Source organism: Gymnoscopelus braueri (genome assembly GCF_963280865.1).
Source record: "Gymnoscopelus braueri genome assembly, chromosome: 9".
Classification (NCBI taxonomy): Eukaryota; Metazoa; Chordata; class Actinopteri; order Myctophiformes; family Myctophidae; genus Gymnoscopelus; species Gymnoscopelus braueri.
The window spans coordinates 40,144,587-40,164,824 of NC_137610.1; the positions used below are offsets into that span (position 1 = coordinate 40,144,587).

Genomic DNA, 20,238 nt, shown 5'->3' on the forward strand with positions numbered 1-20,238 from the left:
TAACCTGTAACAATTAGAGAGAATGTTATTGAGCTATATCATCTGAGCAACAACGTTACATTTTAATTGGGGAGAAATCGCGTGTTTTCGTCGCCGACTCCACAGGAACAGAACTTGAGCCCTTCGCTTGTCTCGACTGCAAACCTACCTCTGACTTTTGACCCGCTTGCCCGACGCTTGACCCTGACTGTGACCCTGACGGTTTTGTGTGCGTGTGTGTATCCCCATAGTGAGAGTCCCTACAGCGAACACGGAGCACTGGAGGAGGTGGACAATGAAGGAGGGACCGAGACACACACCAGCGAGGATGGTGAGTGACAGTACCACACACCCCCCCACACACCCACCCACACACACACACACACACACACACACACACACACACACACACACACACACACACACACACACACACACACACACACACACACACACAGAGAGTTTGCAGTTGAATAGGAGAAGGGATGTTGAGCGGTGGCATTTTCTATACAGAGAACTAATCTGATTGTTGTTGCTGTTGTTGCTTGCTGTGCAAATAGGGGGGCAACCCATTGGCGCAGTCAGAGAAGTCTTCTGTTTATTTTTGTTAAGGGGTCACTGCCGAGTCACTGTTGTCGGCTCATGGTGGTCTGTTTGGGGCCTTTTCAAATGCAGTGACCACCAGAGAGCTGGACATATATTCACATTCACTTTCCCCCTGACACAAATGGCATGGTGGGCTCTGACTGGACCCCCATGGGAGAGGAATGCACTTTTATTTGGGTCACAGCTTTGGGTCAAACATGCTAAATGTTTTCACAACTACACAATGAAATGTAGTCCTTTTTAAAAAAAAAGTGTTATTGTTAGTTTATTAGGACATATTCTTTAACTGCCAGAGTTAAAACATTGTCTATAGTTGCCCTTGCAAGCGAGGATTCTACTATCAAGATGTTCAAGGAGTTAAACTACTGTATGTTCACTTGTATTTTGAGGACAGGACTTCTTTTAGGTTAGTTTTGACTGAGTTGTTCCCCCTACACCCCGTTTCCATGATGACAAAGCCAGTCAAGATCCCTTTCTTTCTTTCTTTCCTTTATTCTTATTTTTTTGGGGGGGACTTTTCTTCCTGTGTCCTCATCACTCATCATCAGTGGCTTCAGACAGAGTTTGTACAAGAGGTTCGTAATGGAAATGGGGTCGATCTGTCCTCATTACCTCTGCTGTTACTCCAAATCACACCCGTTATCTGTACGTCCCTAACTAACAAAGATGTCTGACTCTCAGTATATGGAACTGGTTCGTAAAGTCGGGTCTGGGGACCCCCATGGGTCCGTTTCAGTTATATGAAGAACAGTTGAAACACTTAACACCTATTTGATCAACCTATCACTATGAGAGGTGTTGTGAGCTTGTAGATGGGCTATTTCTGGAAGATATAGCTTGTAGATAGGATATTTTCTGTTATTTATTTTAAAGATTAGAGCATTTGTGTGTGGTCAAACTACTGTAGCAATATGTTTAGAAGGTTTTTCCATAATAAAAGCAAAGGCAGAATGTAGAACAGCAGGAACAATATTACTAAAACAACATCATTTTACATATTGTATTAATTTCTTAGGAAACATCGCTAGTGTGGGGGGCTCCTTTCACACTGTTTCTCAAATCACATGATAGGACTTAGGACTCCTCTGTAACTACCGGTACCAAAGGTCTAACTCTGAGTGGAACCCCGTCCCGCAACACAAATGGCAGGGATCAACTGTCAGGGTGATGAACTGAAGATGAAGATGTTTGCCAACTTGTCCTTTGTGACCGCGGTTCTGCTCCAAACATCTCACTCCCAAATTGGGAGGAGGATGGCCTTACGCCCGAGTTATACTTTGTTGCGTGTGGGCGTTAGTGCGTCACATACCAAAAATAGCCGATCCACAAGCTTTTGAGCTTGTAGATCAGCTATTTTCGGTGCACGACACCCGCATGCAGCTCCGTATAACTCAGGCTTTACTGACCAAGCCCCTCCCTGTGGGATCTCTTAAATGTGGTCAGGCTATCGTCATTGGTTGTTATTAAAACCTTCATGATCTCTTTTTGGAGGTGTGATGCTGGAGCTTAAAGTCGATCTTCCACTGGCTTGGTTGCCAGGCCCTTTGTTTGCATCTGTAATGACTTAGCTAATGTTGTTGTTGTTTTTCCCCTCATTATTCTCTGAAGGCTTGGATGTCATTAGTACGTCCTTGTTAGCTTCTGTTAAAGTGTGCCATCCATCTCCGACCGCAGCCCTGAAACCGACCTGTCTCTTTGGGAAGCCCATTATAACTTTACACTTTTATCTTTATCTCTACTCTACCTCTTTTTGAGAGAGAGAAATTTTATATTTGTTTATCATTGTGTTGCTTATATAATTTAGAAAACATCTCACAGAATGCCAAATAACCGATTTTACATTAAACTGGACTGTTAGAATGTGATTATTAGCCTACTTCCCAGTGGGACAGAGGGAGAAAAAAAAGAAAGAATTATATAGCCTTATAATATGCCATGGATGCGATTGCATTGCAGGAGTCAGCTCAGCTGAGCTCCTTATCCAGACCTCAGTCATATCAAAACGTGACTACTGTAACTCCCTCCTCACTGGCCTCCCAGCATGTGCACTTAAGCCCCTCCAAACGATCCAGAATGCCGCAGCACACAAGCCAAAATGTTCATGTCTCCCCCCTTCTCTGCTCCCTCCATTGGCTCCCAGTTACTGCCCACACAGAGTACAAAACACTGATGTTGGCCTACAAAGAAACTAAACCAAAGCCTGATCCAATCCTACAACCTCTCCTGCTCACTCAGATCAGCTAACACAGGGAAGCTGTCTGGGGGAAAAAAACATCCGGGACAACACACCAAACGTCCCGGACTCTTCTCCCTTCTGTCTCCCAAACTGTGGAACAAACTATCCATTGCAGTTAGAACTGCAGGTTCACTCCCAATTTCCCGTCGTAATCTGAAGACTTGCCTCTTCAGACTCCACCGTAGCCCTTAGCACTTGACCATGCAGATGATGCAGTCTTATGCAAAGGTTAAAATGTGTTTTAGATAGCATGTTATTTAGACAGATGCTAGGTTCATTTGTTTACCTGGCATCCTATAGTTTCTATAGTTTCAATGTACAGATTATTTTGTTATATTATGTTGTTTACACTGATGCTACAGTAGGTTCTTGGATTACCTATGATCCTAGATTACTGAGGTACACTACACTGTCTCTCTGATGTATGTGTTTACCTTGCTTACTTTAAGTCACTCTGGATAAAGACCTTCTGCTAAATGCCTAAATTGTACAATACATTTTAAATTGCATTATAATTGTACTGTTAAACAACAACTACTGTACAATTATATCTTAGAACACCAGACTATAACTGGGTGTCATTATTGATCACAAGCAGCAATCAAAGGTTGCTAATTTGGTGCAGGTACAAAACAAGAAGCATTCTTATGAATGTTTCTACTGTCAAATCTTAAGCCCCCCAACAGCACCTGAATGCCCCCCTTTCAAAGATATCGCTTCCAGCGCCCCCTGATGTTCTCTGAAAGCCCCCTGGGGGGCTGTACCGCCCCGTTGACAAACGCATCAGGTGTTTGTTTGTGGAATAGCAGTGTGTGTTTGTGTGTGCGTGCGTGCGTCTAGCTCTAAAGAACAGCAAGGATGGTTTGAGTGACTGTGAATGAAACAACATTTGAGACGTGGGACATCTGTGGCCGTGCTCATTTAATTGAACTAATTGTTACGGTAGACTCGACATAAGTCTCGACATGTCTCGACAGGAGATGAAGCTAATCCGTTTTTGAAGTGTCCCCTCCCGCTCTGTGCCGATATGTCGATGCTGGTCCAAATGCTGCCGGATCGGGAGTGAACTGACTCTGGGACATTGATTTTCATCTCACTTAGCTGTGCGGTGTTATGGCTGAATGGCCTGGTAGTAAAAAGGTCTATGTTGGATTGGACCGATTACGGCTGACTTACCGTACGGAAGGTTGTTTGTTTCTCCTCTGCTCGTGTGTCCAACACCAATATCTGTGTCTCAATGTGGGGTTCGAGCACCCCCAGGGATCCCTGAGGGGGTTTTTAGTGAGTAAAATCTGCTGTGGTTGGAGGTAGTGGTTGACATGCGGGGACTGCCTCTTGGATGAGTGCTAGAAATGTTTGTCTCTCACGCGGGAGACCCAGGTTCAAATCCCAGGTATGACATAAACGTTACAGATGGCAACTTTAAGCTTAACTGTATACCAGTTCAGTTTCTCTCCCTTTCTTTGCCTGATCGATAGATCAGTGGTTCTCAACCTTTTCCGGCCGTGACCCCGCCAAATAATCGTATTTGAACTGGGGACCCACCCGCCCGATGCTGACAAGCACTTGGAATTGTAGGCATTACATTTAGTTTGACTCCGTTCCACAGATAAATATTGTGAAATTAGCATACAAGCTCACAACACCTCGCAACGACACGTCGTGGGGCTTGTAGCTATTTTCACAAATGTTGCCTCTTTCTTATATTATTTGACAATTTGGCCAATGTTTGACCAGTTTTTATAGTATAGTTTCTGATAACTGTTGATGCTGTAATGGTCTTTTTTTTCTTTTCTTCCCTTTTTTTGAGGTATTAAAAAGATCTTAAAATTGTCACTTCACTGTCATCTGGGGACCCGCCCCCCCCCCCCCCCCCCTCCAATCAGTTTGAGAGAGACCACTGAGAGAGATAGATAGATAGATAGATAGACAGATAGTCACAGCATGAGGGGAGGAGAAAGACAGAGCAGAAAGGAGAGACAGAGACACAATCCTGTATTGATTGTGGCGTCGTGACCCATATTAACAGACTGTCTGCTGTCGCGTGCCGTCCAATTAATTCAGACGGGAGGGAATAAATTCTTGCCTGTCACATCAGATTTACCCACATCTCATCCAGCCTGCCTGTCGTGAGGTAGAGGCTGGTGTGGGAGCCGGACGGGTGTAAACCTTGTATGTCCAAAAGGCAAAACCGTTAACTTTTACAGGAAATAGGGAAAAAGAACCAGTGTTCCAATGGATCCAGTGTAGTTATTATTTAGTTACAAGCTCTTTTTGATACTTTTCATTGGTTCAATGTTTATAAAAAACATTCGCTTTCAAAAGGTTTTTAAAATAGCGAATATCAAGCCACATCGCGTGAGCTTGTAGATCTACTTTTGCTCGACCGTCTTGTACGACGAAGTAGGGCATTAATTTACGAAGAAACGTAAAAGTTGAAATCTGGAGATACAAGGTTTCTGCCCAACAATGAGTGACAAGAGTAGTATTGCACCGAGATGCAGACTGAATAGACACAGAGAGAGCCAGAGAGAGGTGGAGGAGAGAGTGGATAGGGCTGGCACCATCATGACATTTTAGTTGATGATTATTTGTCATAAAAATAATTGTGATCAATGATTACATTATTGTTTAGTTAGTTTAGATTAGATTAGTTTAGTTTTTGGCATTTAACATTGGCATTTCTGTTTGGCTTTGTAAACAACACATTGCACAGGACAGATATGACATAAAGACTTAAATGACTGACCATTTATCAAAAGAAATGATGTACCATGGCCAAAACCGGGATATATTAAATTGTATATTTTTCAAAAGCAGTGAAAATGGCCGATCTACAAGCTCACACCATGTTGCGTCGCAAAGATTTTTTTTAAATGTCTCGCCCTAAATGCCCAAATTATGGACACCAGGCTGAACGTGGTTAAAAGAGCATGGACAACCACGTGGAAATAAACAATGGAAATATGACATTTCTGTTCATTGCATCCAGCTGTTTTTAATTGCGAATACCTCAAAATAATATGTGATCAGGCGATTATGTAATAATGGTGACAACAGGCCTAAGAGAGGAATGCATTCACTGGTTCTCTGGTCTGCATCACCCTGTAGTTTTTTTTTTCTTCCCTTCACGTGGCTGCTTTGGTCATCTGGGAATCTGGGAAAGATATATCATGATGGCTTTTCACACTCACATACTGTATAGTGTTATTCATAGAGGCCTGGAAAAGGCTCTCTGTGTGTGCATGTGTGTGTCCAGGGATCCCCTGTCTAACTTAATGGATCTTGTGGGGGGTGGGGGGGCTGCGAGGAGTGGCGGGCGGGGCGGGAGAATGTGCGGAATAAAAGAGTCTATTTTTAGCAGCAGGCGAGTCTTCCTCGCGCTGCCTGCACACACACATTTGGTTTGGAAATGTGGCTGGTTTTGTGTTGAGTAACAGAGGGTCTCGCTGCTGCTGCAGAAGCAGGCAACAGAGTTGCTGTTTGTCTTGTTTTGTTTTGTTTTTGCCATTTCCCACGAAGACACTGACGTAAGGAGGCTTTTAACCCATTTAAACCGATTTTGGCATATTATTGACATAGACAATGTTTAACAATTTCGAATATTTTTTAACAAATTCCAGAAATATAGAACTAAGGTCTACAAGCTCACAAGCTTGTAGATCTGCCATTTAAATTCTATTGACATTTTTAGAAGATTTCTGGAAAACATGATAAACAAGTGAAATTGGAAGTGATAACCCAAAGAAGTGAGCAGACAAAATTGGAACTGGAACACCATCAAATGTAAGCTGATAAATGGGTTATTTGTCCTGATTGGCTGAACTTTGCAATTCACCTGAAAATAAATGTTCTGTTTATTAAAGAGCTGGAGAGACAGGGAGACCCCTGTTACTGAACAAACACTCCATAGCAATGATTACTATAAGAATATAGTGCTTCAACCTTTTAATAAAATTTAAAAAAAAAACATTTAGTTTTAACCCAAAAATATCACTTACTAAGTATTTTTTCTAAAGCATTTACCATACTTTTGTGTATGTATGACACAAAAGTAAGGTTTATGAAGTATAAGTTCTGGTAATAATGCATAAGCTCAGCGGAACAGCGTATCATAACTTCCATAACTTAGTCAGTTATAAAGACATGGAGAAGTGTTCTAATTTATCATAACGCATTATACGTTGTATAAGTAAAGTGACAACATGTTATATGGATATTATAGCATAATGTTTTGACCTTAAAGGGATAGTTCACCCCCCAAATGACTTATTTTCTACCATTACACTGTCTCCGGTAGGAGACTCAAAAGAGTCTCCATTGAGTCTCCTACCGGAGACTCCACCGGGGTGAGTAATCGATATAAAAATCATCATTTGGGGGTGAACTATCCCTTTTAAGGAAAGTGACAGCTCTGTGTAAGGTTATTAACAGTTATATCATAAGTGTAAGACAAAAAGAAATTGATGAAAGTCCGAGAGACCGAAACGTTGTATCTCTATTAATAAATTTTTGTACGTGACAGTGTGCGGGACTCCCCCCTTTTTGGCTCTTCAAGTTAAAATATGGAGATGACAAAAGTTAAAATATGGAGATGAAAGGTTTCTGCCCGACAGCAACGCTATACTTTGACTACTGGGTTGAGTACAGTGTCCACCACTGGTCTGGTTGTAGAATTCGTCCTGTCCAGTGATCCGTATGGGGGGCTGTCACGTATAGATCTCCCCTCGCCAGCGTCTATAAATATCTGTCCCAAAGCCCTGGGGGTCCTGCAGTGGCCCTGTGCCCGTCTGCTGCTGTGGGGGCTGGATACGAAAATAACCAACTGATGATCATGTGGATCATGTGCGCACACACACACACACACACACACACACACACACACACACACACACACGTGATATGATCTTTGACTGTTCTTTTTTGACAACTTTCAAAGTGCCTGCCCCCGACACACGCAACAAAATGAAGCAGGCACCGGAAATGTAGAGATGCATTTATGTATGTATTTCAAGGTAAATACACAGTTTCTGAAAACGTTGTTGCTCCAAAATATCCTTGGCGCTATAGGAGTAGGACCCTGCAGCATTTGTTTTGGAGCGGCACTTCCGTGGTTTAGTTTTGAAATAAATTTGGTGCCGGCCTACTCGGGCCATGCATGTCATGAACGATGTTTTGATGTCCTCCTATTCCCTACTTCCCATATGGTACCTTTTGTTCTCACCCGCTTAGCTTGGAATTTTTCTACTTTTCCTACTTTCTATTCCATTGCATTCGATGTCACTTACATTGGCGGCACAAACAATACGCGAAGCTCGGCCAATCATTTAAGCCAACGGTTCTGGTTGGCCAATCGGGGACTTAAACTGGCTAAGTGGCACAAACGTCATGTGAGGACCGCCAATCTGTGAAGCCGATGGTTTTGGATCGCCAATCAGGGAAGCCGATGCATACAATCTTCCGAACACACTGAGAATGTGTGCGTTCTCCTCAGACCTCCTGTATCAGACAGATACAGATATTAGTGGCTTTTCGGTTCTCGCACTGCACACCTCGGGGTCATATGAGACACACACGCCAAGTTTGAGACCATTAGGTTAGACACGTTCCGACTTCGGAGTTACGCCAGCCACAGCGTGACACATACATAGAGATTTGGTGAATTATAGTATAGATGTTACACAGTACCCTGGTTTTCTGATCATATATGAGCGAGGTTGCAGGGTGCAACCTCTTCAGGATTATCATGTTATTGCATTTTAATTTTGTGACATAATCGAAAATGTCATCACACTTCACGTGGTCATCTGCCGCTGCTGATTTGGCGTACCTGACCATGTTAATAATCCACATCTTTCCCTTGACAGAGGGCGAGCCCATCGAAGCCATCGCCAAGTTCGATTATGTGGGGCGATCCGCCCGCGAGCTGTCGTTCAAGAAGGGCGCCTCCCTGCTGCTGTACCAGCGGGCGTCCGATGACTGGTGGGAGGGACGTCACAACGGCATCGACGGCCTGGTGCCTCATCAGTACATCGTGGTACAAGATATGTGAGTATTAATGTCACTTTAATAAGTGTAGAGTTTCATTCATGATCGAGTAACACGTGAATGGATTATTTAAATTGAATGCAAGAATAATCTAATGACCGATATAACTGTTTTATTGATCACAGATCAATTGAATCACAAATCTATATCTGGCATCATATGTTGTCCAATACAATATGTGCTCACATTAAAACTTTTTCTGCTTAAGCCCTATTCAAACATTTCTTTAAATAGCAAGCTACAAGCTCACAATGCATCACAACATGACACATTGTGAGCTTGTAGGTCAGCTATGTTTAGGTATTGCGTGTTTAAATGAAAGAATGTTTTGTTTGTGTGTATTTCTTATTTATTTATTTGCTTGATTGCATAATCAAAGTTTTGTGTCATTTTCATATTAAAGTTAACTTTAATACCCTTTGTTTTGACAAAATACCAGTCAAAACATTGGTAATCGGTGGTCTAGGGCACTCCAAAATCAGGAGGGCCAATTCTGCCATCGGCCGGGCTCTAATCAAAAGGCTCCAGGGTTGTGTGCAGAGGGGGCGTTAGGTTCTGTCGGCCCTGCTCTGCCCTGGAGCGTCCCCCATCTCTAGGGTCCTTAGCCAGCCATTCTGTCACTGTCACCATCGCCACTTGGGACCCTGACAGCCCCTGTGAGCATACCCTCTGCCCCTGGCAACCACCACCGGTTAATGGAGCGGATCGGCTGTCTCGTTAGTTAGGGGAGCACACAATTGCCCCCGTCGTTTAGTAGCCGGCCGGCAAGATGCACCATTTAGAATGTCCTCCCTCCTTTCTTCCCTCCCTCCCTCACTCCCTCTCTTACTCCTGCTCTCCCTGCCGCATGTCGTATACAGCTGTCCTGTCAGGCCCTCCATCAATAATTCACTCGGCGGGGCACTGCTGATGGGGTGTTTTCGTAGCTAATGAAAGAGCAGGGGGATTTACAGTGGGACGGGTGTCCCCTAGCGCACGGGTTCTCAAACATTACCACGTCAAGGACCCCCAAATAGATACGTATTAGGCGTTTGACCCCCATTTGACAAGATGCAGTGACAGGGACCCCATAGGAGAAGATCTTAGTTGTTAGATTGGGTTTCGTTCAGAATTCTGAAACTGTGTCTATACAATCAGAGAGTGGTGGGGAGAGAGAAACCTATGATCTGAATAGTTCTTATACAGTACATTCTCTCATTAGATTAACTTCTAGCTGGTGAAATTATAGTGAAAGTAACCACTTTCAACCTGACGCCCTTATTTTGGGAATTTCATAGGCAAACAGGTAAAAAAAAGAGCTTGCATCGGAAATTCTGTGAGCTAGAGAGACGAGAAGAGTTGCTGAACAAACACTCTATACAATGATTACTATCAGAAAATAGAGCTTTAACTTTTTTTTACAAAAAAAAACGTACAGTACATCCCATTTAAAATGCATGATTGTAATATTCAGCAAAATAATTGGGATTATCATTTAATGTGAGTCATTATCCTGCAGCCACCATTAACTCCGAAACTAAATGGACCTTTTACGGGTTGAATTAAACACTGAGAATGTTACTGTGCTGGTATGACTCATCGGTCTCCGTGGGGACCTTGAAGGAGAGCAGAGTTGCTGACGCCACAGGAAACTATGATATCAAACACTGTCATCCGAGACATGCTGCTAGAATGAAATATGCTCTGATTCGCTTTTTTCTCCTGTTTTTCTTATTCTTGCTGTCTCTCTCTCTCTCTCTCTTGCTCTCTCTCTCTCTCTCTCTCTCTCTCTCTCTCTCTCTCTCTCTCTCTCTCTCTGTCTCTCTCTCTGTGTGTCTCTCTCTCTCTCTCATATCCCAGAGATGACAGCTTCTCAGACACACTGAGTCAGAAGGCTGACAGTGAGGCCAGCAGTGGCCACGCGGGAGACGATAAATGTTCGGGCAAGGACATCGTCTCTCCCAGTGACACCAGGATCTCCGAAGCGTACATCAGCAGGTCTGTTCAGACCACACAGCTTCTCTTTCAGGGCACACAGACACAACAAGCCACACTTTTATTTTCAAGTCACGCACTCCGTTGTGTTGAGTTAAGCCTCCCACTGTGTTGGTTGATATACGAGTCATGCTCATCCTGGCATGATTTACCTACTGCACTGGATATCAAGCTTTTCCCAAATTACATTAAAAATAAAATCATTGTAAAAACCTGAATTGTGAGCGTGTACATGGGCTATTTCCAAATAGCCAAAGTGTAAATAGGGCGTAAGTGGTTAAAAGCTTTAGCTAACGAAAAGACGATTGATCAAATTACACACATGACTGCCGAGCTGCCTGTCTGTTCTTGACAACTATTTGAACTTCAACTTAATGGTCACATCACACAAGGGTGTGTGCAAGGTGTGGGTGGCATTTTTTTTTCTTTTAGGAATATAGAGAAAGGAACAAGGGAAACCAAGTCGGATAACAAGAAGACAGATATACAATGTCAAATATACTGTACATAAGATGCATGGTTAAAGTACGTGTAGGAATAAAATGAGGCAGAACTGCTTCTAGTGCAAGTAGAGAAACATTGCAGTAGATATGAATAGCAGCAGATCCAGAATCAGTCTCTTGTGCAGGTGAGAGACATCACTTACGTATAGCAGCAGATATCTGTGACTCGTAATGTCAACACATTATTGCACAGATGTACAGTACCACTGCTCATTAACATGAACAAACACTCACACTAGCCATATCTGACTAGATATACAGTGCTGAGATACTCTTCATTTGCAAAGAATAACTGACGCATATCAGCGATGACTCGAATCACATGCAATTGTGATGCACTTCCTGGTTCGTCTGTCATATTCAGGTTTAAAATATGACACGGTCGCACATTCGTAGCCTCTATGCAGTGTACATTTATTAAACGGAAACTAATGTTTCAACAAAGTTTTCTTCAGTGTATGAAAACTATGAAGACTAGTGTCGTCGTTTGTTAAACGTATACATTTGGATAACATCGAGGCTACGAGTGTGTGACCGCTTCATATTTTAAACTTGATCTCTTCACCGCACTTCCATAACTTTGGTATGTGCTCCTCCCTTTGTCTTTTGCCATATTCAACACACCTCTTTCAGCCTAGCAAACAGAAAAGTACATCCTTCCCATTGTTCTAGAACATACATAGACAGTCTGGGTTCCTTTTACAAATCAGTGGCAGAATCATGCTCTAAATTTGATTAAAAGTAGATTTTACAGTGGTGCTTTAGTCATTGACAAAGCAGTTGAAACAACACAGATAAACACACACGCACACACACATTCATTCACATAAAAGAAAACACACAGAGAGGATGCAGTCACACATATCTTTTTTGGCAGTGAACCTGTAGTCTGCTGGTGGGGTGCCAGGATTTTCTTTTTTTCAAATTCATTGCTGCATTCTCATTCCTTGCGGTGGGCTGAGCGACCTTGAAATGTCTGGTACAGGCTCTCGCCAAAATGCACGATGAGATCCGCTTTTTATCGGGGAAGCACGCTCGCTTGCTCATTCACTCACTCGCTCGCTTCCCCTCTAACTGTGCAGCTGAAATGTTAATGAATCGCACCGTGAGGAGCAATACGTAGGTATTTTTCTGTGCATGTCTTCCACCAGGCAGATGGAAATTTTCAATCTGTCTAAAATCTGCCTCCATCACCGCACCCAGGCCTCTTAATGCTTAAAGCTGCAATCTGGAACTTATTTTACCCAATACATGTTATTTCAACCAACCTGTATGGTAGAGTATGTTAAAGGTGGTGTAAACAAAAATGGTTTTGTTAAAAAAGTTAAAGTCATACTGTGTCAAATTCATCCTAGTAATCTCTTTGGTGAGACCTCTTGTAGCTCCGTTGTCATTACAGCATTTGTCTATACAGAAGGAATGCTCAAAAAGGAATGCTGCAGGGTCTTGGCGCCCAAGGATATTTTGTAACGCAACAACACATAGTCAGAAACTGTATTTATTAACATTAAAATACACAAGTAAATGCATTTCCAGTGCGTACGCCATTCTGGCCAGGGGCAGACCGTTCAAGTAGCAAACCGATAGGGTTGGAATAATTTATTATGTATTTTGAAATTATATGAAACCTATTTTTACAGTTGATAGCTTAGTGTAGCTTGACAAGACGAGCTGATGCGAGCCGACGAGAACGTGATTCACGCACACAGCATTGTGTTTGACGCAGGACGTAAGGGGCAGTCACCGGGTGAAACGGGAGTCCCGTACAACATACTATAATCCCTGCCTCACTGTACATTCACAGGCCATCTCTCCCATTTGGGATCATCTCTTCCTCTCTCCTCCTCACCGTGTCTACTGTTCTATTCAGACACGCCTCAGAACTGCTGAATCATTCATCATATCACCACGTTTATGTAGCCATCGTCTCCCTCTCTCTCTCCCCCAGTGTTCTTAATCAACAATGCACTTGTCAGACAATCCCTTGTCAGGTGGGCGCCTGTCGGTGTCATGGCAATAATGACAAGTTTGGTAAACAACATAAAAGCTCCCCCAAGGGATGCCAGCCAGCATGATTATCTTGTTGAAACTGCATGCATTTTATTCTAATGTCATTAAAGCAGCTGCTTGTCGTTTCAAGTGGAGCGGATGTGAGTTGATGCAATATGTGAGTGTTTCTCTTGTTTGGAGAGAGAAGAACGTAATACATGAACATGGAGAGGCTGAAGGCTCATAGTTTGATGTGCGAGGGAGCCTGCCTGGTTGTTTTTCTTTTCTAAAGCAGGTCTTGTGAGTGCAGACTGCTCCCCCTGTGGGTTATTAGCAGCAGCTGCAGTTGTTTATCTTTTCCAAGTTGCTCTCTGCAGCGAGACCAAATCTTGCCTCGTGTAGACTTCTCTAACCAGACACTGTCTGTCTGCTGTGATCCATCGCAGACACTCACATACTGCAGCCTTTAGTGCAGTGCTTCTCAACCTTTTTAGAGATCTGGAGGACCACTAGAACAAGGACCACCCCACCAATACAGATTTAGTGTATAAGAAGGCATAAGGCATATTCTTTTTTTTGTTAATATTCAACATTAATGATCTTAAGGTCATATATCGATACCAATACAGTATATATCAGTAGGGCTCTAGTTGTAATGAGTACACTCCAAGTTGAATTTAATGCTAATGTAACAAATTATTGAAGAATTATAAAATGGCTCAAGTGGCTGAAGTGGCTGTACCTCCAAACACTGCTCTCTGCATAGCATCCCTATTCTGGGGCAAACATTTGGCGAAAATAGTCGATCAGCTATTTTCACCAAAAGACATTTGTTGTAGAGGAAAAACCTAGAGGACCTAGTGTAGAGCCCTGGGGCACCGCAGTCAACTAAGTGGGCTTGAGTGGTTTAAAACGTGTGATGAATCAATCTGATGTCCCTGTCTCTGCCCCCCTCCCCCTCCCAGCAGGCACAGGAAGCGGTCAGAGCCTCCGTCCCGACGGCCCCCGGCCCGCCCCACCGACGTCCACTGCCAGGTGCACCCCTCCTCCCAGCACGGGGGCCACACGCCCGAGATGGGCTCCCCGGTCCTGGGGGGCCACTTCAGCCCGCGCGACATGCTGCGCACGCGCAACAACCACCTGACCGTCATGGACAGCCCCGAGCAGCAGCGGCGGCGGCCGCGGCCCCCCGGCCACGGCAGCCTGACCAACATCAGCCGCCACGAGTCCCTGAAGAAGATGGAGAGCCCCCCGATCCGCCGCTCCACCTCCTCGGGCCAGTATGCCGGCTTCTCTGAGGCCCACCACCACCACCACCTCCTCCACCATCACCGCGGCGGCGGGAAGCCCCTGGACCCGGAGACCATCGCACAGGTCAGCGAGGGACGGGCGGCGCCACGGCCGCAGCTCCGCCCACCATCCCAGCCCTGCCCCGCCCTGTAAAAACCACATAGTCAGTCCCTGTCTTCTGCTACCGTCTGGCTGCTACACCCTGAACCATCCAGAGCGTTCATTTAACCACCAGGGCCTCTAGTTGGAAAGTACCAGTACACAGTACCTTGCTAGTACACAGTACTTCACTAGTAGACAGTACTTCACTAGTTCACAGTACTTCAAGGGTACTGTGAGACAAAACTGACCAAAGTCTGACACATTCATTAGTGGAGAGCGACCAATTTTGGGTCGCTGAACCGTTTTTAAAATATACTGTATATCGTTGCAGTCAGGCAGAGACCTTGAATCTCCATAATTCAACTTATGTTTCTTCGTCAAGGAATGTCCTGCTTCATCATTCAAAAGTAGTGGAAATAGCCGATCTTGAGCTTGTAGATCGGTTATTTTCACTATAAAAAGTAAAACAAAAAGATGAATGGGTTTGGACATTCAAGGTTTCCACCCGACAGCAACGATATGTAAGTGTTATTTTCTTTTTTCTTTTTCAATATTTTCAAGATTACAACGCATCGTTGCATTTGTAAAATGCTTCAAAAAGCGGTATTCTTGTGGTTAGGTTGTTGGTGGCTCCGCAGATGTGTGTCACCTCCCTCAAACTAGAGGCCTGACCTGTAAAAGACCGTCAGAGTTAAATTAACGCTCCAGATTTGAAAAAATAAAACTGAAAACAGCTTCACAGACAGACAGCGGGGTAGATAAATAGTAGAGGACATTTAACTGTCTGTCTGTGTTTATGTCTACTAGGAAGATGCTCAGATGAATATCAGGTTGTCATCTGTGCATCTTTTTAACGTTAAGTGATGGTTAAGTGATGGTTTTTTGTTTGGTTAAAACTAAAGTTTTTCTGTTAAAACTCTGTATTGTGATAGCAATCACTGAGTGTTTTGTCAGTAAGGGGGGTCTCACCGCCTCTCCTCACCTCAATGATTACTATCAGAATATAGAGCTATTTAACCCACAGAAAATACCACTTACACCACCTTTCATGTTTCAAGTCATTAGCATGCCAGAAGAGGGTCTTCAGTACAAGACAGAACCCTCTCCACTCATCTCTATGCATGTTCCCTGCATGTTTCTTGGAGTTCTGTCATTGTGCTCCTCTGTTAACATCTCTTTTAACTAGAGCCCGAGCAATTTATCAGTCTGGACGATGTATCAGTCGTTATTTTATTTTTTTATTTTATGACATCGGTATCAGTAATTATGCAGCAGATGTGTCCCAATTTTTGTACCACTTTCAACATTTTCAAAGATTTTCCAAAAAAGAAAGAAAAGCAAACATTCAAATACAGCCGATTCATCAAAAAGGTTATTTGTATTTATGTGTTTGCTTATAAGTTAAATGTTTTCAAATGAAAACTATCAAGTTTTAAGTTTTTCATATTGATTTCAAGATGTTGCACTCTTTACAAAATATTGGTCAAAACATAGGTAATCGTTGGTCACGTAGGTCTAGGATTCTACAATATCGGGATCGGCATCGGACCCGCATATCTGGCATTGATGAGACTCTAGTTTGAATGCTCTTCCCTTCATTCTCTGCTTCTCTTTCTGCGTCGTTCCCTTACTTTTCTCTTTTACAACCCATCCTCCACCCTCCATCCATCCATCCATCCATCCATCCATCCATCAATTTAAATCTTGTTATTTTACATTCACATAATCTCTTCTCGTCTCGTCTCCTCATTTCCCTCTTTTCTTGTCTCGTCTCTTGTTTTCTCGTCTCTCCTCTCCTACTCTCCACTCCTCTACTTTCCTCATTTCTCTCTTCTATTCTTGTCTTCTCTTCTCTCCTCCTTTCTCATCTTGTCTCTCCTCTCCCCTTCTCTTCTCTCCTACTCACCACACCTCTCCTCTCCTCTGCAGGACATAGAGGAAACGATGAACACGGCTCTGAACGAGCTGCGCGAGCTGGAGCGGCAGAGTTCGGCCAAGCACGCCCCGGACGTGGTGCTGGACACCTTGGAGCAGCGGCAGACCTCCAGCGGCGGTGGGGGGGGCTGCGGGGGTCCCACCCCGGCCAGCTCCAGCGAGTCCCTCAGCCCCGTCCACAACGTCATGCTGAGGTCCGCCGCCAACACCGAGCCGCCCGTCCGCCGCAGCACCAGCACCTCCAGCGAAGCCATGAGCACCTTCAAGCCGGCGGTGGCCCCCCGCATGGGGGTGCAGCTCAAGCCGCCGGCCCTGAGGCCCAAGCCCATGGTCCTGCCCAAAGCGAGCCACGCCCCGCAGCCTCGCTCGCCGTCCCCCCAGGACCCCCTGGATAAGTCGTGCACCATGTAAACACTGTGGGACAAAGTGTTCATACTGAACTCTGACAGAGAGAAAGGGTACCAGGGGATTGTACTGTAGCTTCATGTTAGCAGTGTCTATAAAGTGGTATAATATTAATACTCTCTAAAGTGTAACATACGTGGTCTGGGTAGACAAGACTCACTTTAGAGAGGGGAAGCCAAGCGACGGAATCGTTGTTGTAGTTTCTTGGGAAATGTCAAGATCGTCACAGGGCATTCGGACAGGATTTGGGCCTCTGGACATACTGGACGTACAGTACATGTATGATTACAGATGGACAAATATTACGTCGAAATAGCTGTCACTATGTATGGTTAAAAGTAAAATCTGTTGACATGCCATCAATATTATGGTTTAGTTTTTTTTTATGTAAATGTAAACAACAAATCACAAAGGCTTCCTTCTAGCTTTTAGAACCTTTACACTGGTAGTTTACAGTCGTCAGAGGACTATGGAAAATGCGGCGTAAGTAGCCGCAATGTTTACCACACAACCCGAAGAGGAGCTTCATGGGAAATGTAGTCTTCAGTAACCACGCAACCCGAAGAGGAGCTTCATGGGAAATGTAGTATTCAGTAATCAAAGTACTTGCAGAAATGGAGCTGAACTGTATTTTATGTTGTCACCTAAAGTAAATATAGTGAGGCCATGGAAGGTTTGGCCTTGCAGACTTTACATTGTAAATAGAATGTTTAGATTGCCATTACAAAGGTGCTCACTATGCTGGTGGAAACGGTTTAGACTAGAGCATAGAGTGAAACAGGGGCTGAAGAAGACCCCTTAAATGAATATAACTAGGGGTACGCTGTTGACAAACAAACAGTATTGATTCTCATTATGCGTTGTCATTGGTCTGTTGTACATGCTTCTGTGAACTCAAGACCTTACCATGACCAAGACGCGTTTGCATTTCAAAAACGTTCAAAGACTTACATCTGCTCTAGTTTCACTTGAGTTTATTTTAACGCCTACTCTTTCATTGCTCTCTGGAATGAGGTGAGACTATTGGATAAAACCACTATGTAAAAATAGCAAAACACTCCGTCATGAGCATTCTGTGAACATTTTGATACTTTGTTGAATTTCCTATAACTTGGTTCATAACCTTTTACAGGTTATGAACCACAGAGAGTGAAGGTGTGAAAGTAGTTCTAAAAAAGCTATTATAACAAGTCATCTCCTACCTGTACACAGTACATACGACATTAACCACTTAAACCCTATATACATCGTACTTCAAATAGCGAAAATAGCCAATCCACAAGCTCACAACGCATCGCGACGCACTGTGAGCTTGTGGAGCTGCTATTTTTTCAGAATGTTTGCCTATTATGACATGCCCATAGTAGTAGTGACTCTAGGGTTCATGTGGTTAAGCTATGGGGTACATACCAGTACACAGTACTGTACACATGCCCTTAGGTGTTTTAAGCCTTGCTTGGCGTTATTTGTCCAAAGATATGATCGTGTACATATTAGATGATAACCTTTCCTGGTCGTATGCAGCCGTGATTTGACAGATGTTTATCTAGGCAGCGCTCTGTGTGTGGGGTTGTACTGCCAGTAGCCATGCACCTAATGACTGTTAATGTAAAAGCCTTGTTATATGTTAATCCTACATGGTAATCTTTATAAATGTCAGTTGATCTGTAACACTGGTTCTCATCATCGGGGTCCGGGAATCCAGGGGTCCTTGAGGACTAATTTCACGCTGAGTGCCCAAATGGAACCAAATTGACCCGTAAGGCTCCATTTGGTTCCTAACTTGTCACTCATTTAACTGGGGACCCTCTGGAACACCCCTCAAGGACTCCTGGGAGTACCCGGACCCCACGTTGAAAACCAGTGATCTATAAGTCCATAATTCAACTTACATGGGAAAGTAGTCACTTGCTGGAGTCGGATTAATCTATTTTTTTATGTTGGGGGAGATAGTACTGGTATTGAAAGGGTTCGGATATGTCTATTTGTGGATGAAAACAAAAAAGCTCCTGGATGATGGATGAGTGACAGTTCTCAGCTTTACAGAAAACACTTCTTGGCCGTTAAGTCACGTAACTCATGCTTCTACCGTCTAGAGGGAAATTACCCTATGATAGTGTGTACAACATGTCTCAGTGTGTGTTTGACTGTTGCACTTAAAGGTGAATTTAACTTTAAAACACTTTTCATGCAAAAGTCGGAGTAAATGTGAAAATGACCCCAGAAGTGTTTTAAAGTGAATTTCAACTTTAAGTCTAACCTGTGCTCCAAGCTTTCAGGCTAACACTGTACTGTAAAAACAAAAAATGTCAAAACGGAGTGCATGTCTTGGAAGAGTTTGCATATTGGCTGCAGGATAATAACTTTAACAAAAGGCTTGTTTTGACTGCAACAATTATGCATCTCTCTCCTAACAGAAGGTTTACAATGTCTTTTAACTTGAGAAATGTCTTTGTATGTATAATTATAAAAACAATGAATATGATTTGATTTCTGAATTACTAACTTTATTTTGTTTTGTTTTTCATTATGAGCTTACTTTTTTGTATGTGTTTTTCTTAGAATTTACTGATATGGTAGAACAAAGGTTGTAGAATAGACGTCCAAAGATACAGGCATCCAAGCTATGAGTATGAAGCCAGTTGTAAACCAGTTGCAATGCGTACTGTTGTCACTAGATGTCACTATATAACATGACAAATGGTAGCAGCCATGCCCCTGTCAGCACGCTGTATGTAGTACATCTGTAGTATGTACTTGTGAAAGTGCCTTTGAAAGAAGAAAAGAAAAACGCTTTAAAGGAACTTAAGATATATTCTGTGCCGTTGCATTCTCATTTTAAACCCTATGTTTTGAGCAGTTGCAGTGCAGGAGGAAGATTAATGAATAATGATGCCATTTTAGGAAAAAGGTTATATGAATGAAATAATGAATAAACAGCTTACCCATTGTGACATTGCATTTTTATGTATAGAACTGTATATTTGGCATGTAACATCATAACAGAGTTCTTTGAGGGCTTGTTCCTCAAAGAAATTCTTTCTAATAAAGGAAATAGTTTGAGTCTGAAGTAGTCGTTTCTCCTGGTGATCCATTAAGGACAAAGTGGTAAGACTGTATATTAAGATCGGGTCTATAATGAATGACGACTTTTATGATGCAAGTACCAGT

General features: G+C 43.3%; 1 protein-coding gene across 8 annotated transcripts in view; it reads left to right on the plus strand.

The window, feature by feature from the left end:
- The window catches only part of srgap1a (SLIT-ROBO Rho GTPase activating protein 1a), a 116,868-nt gene extending 96,738 nt beyond the window's left edge, over window positions 1-20,130 (plus strand). For 4 of the 8 annotated variants that reach the window (XM_080438646.1, XM_080438650.1, XM_080438648.1 and 1 more), the window contains 5 exons: window positions 231-310; window positions 8,689-8,869; window positions 10,709-10,846; window positions 14,301-14,709; window positions 16,657-20,130. In XM_080438646.1, the coding sequence (XP_080294772.1) occupies window positions 231-310; window positions 8,689-8,869; window positions 10,709-10,846; window positions 14,301-14,709; window positions 16,657-17,073 (1,225 nt within the window). In that variant the 3' untranslated portion in view covers window positions 17,074-20,130. Of the gene's footprint in view, window positions 1-230; window positions 311-8,688; window positions 8,870-10,708; window positions 10,847-14,300; window positions 14,789-16,656 lie in introns of all 8 variants that reach the window. The other 4 variants (XM_080438647.1, XM_080438649.1, XM_080438652.1 and 1 more) reach the window with 2 other exon arrangements.
- Window positions 20,131-20,238: the final 108 nt, after the last annotated feature.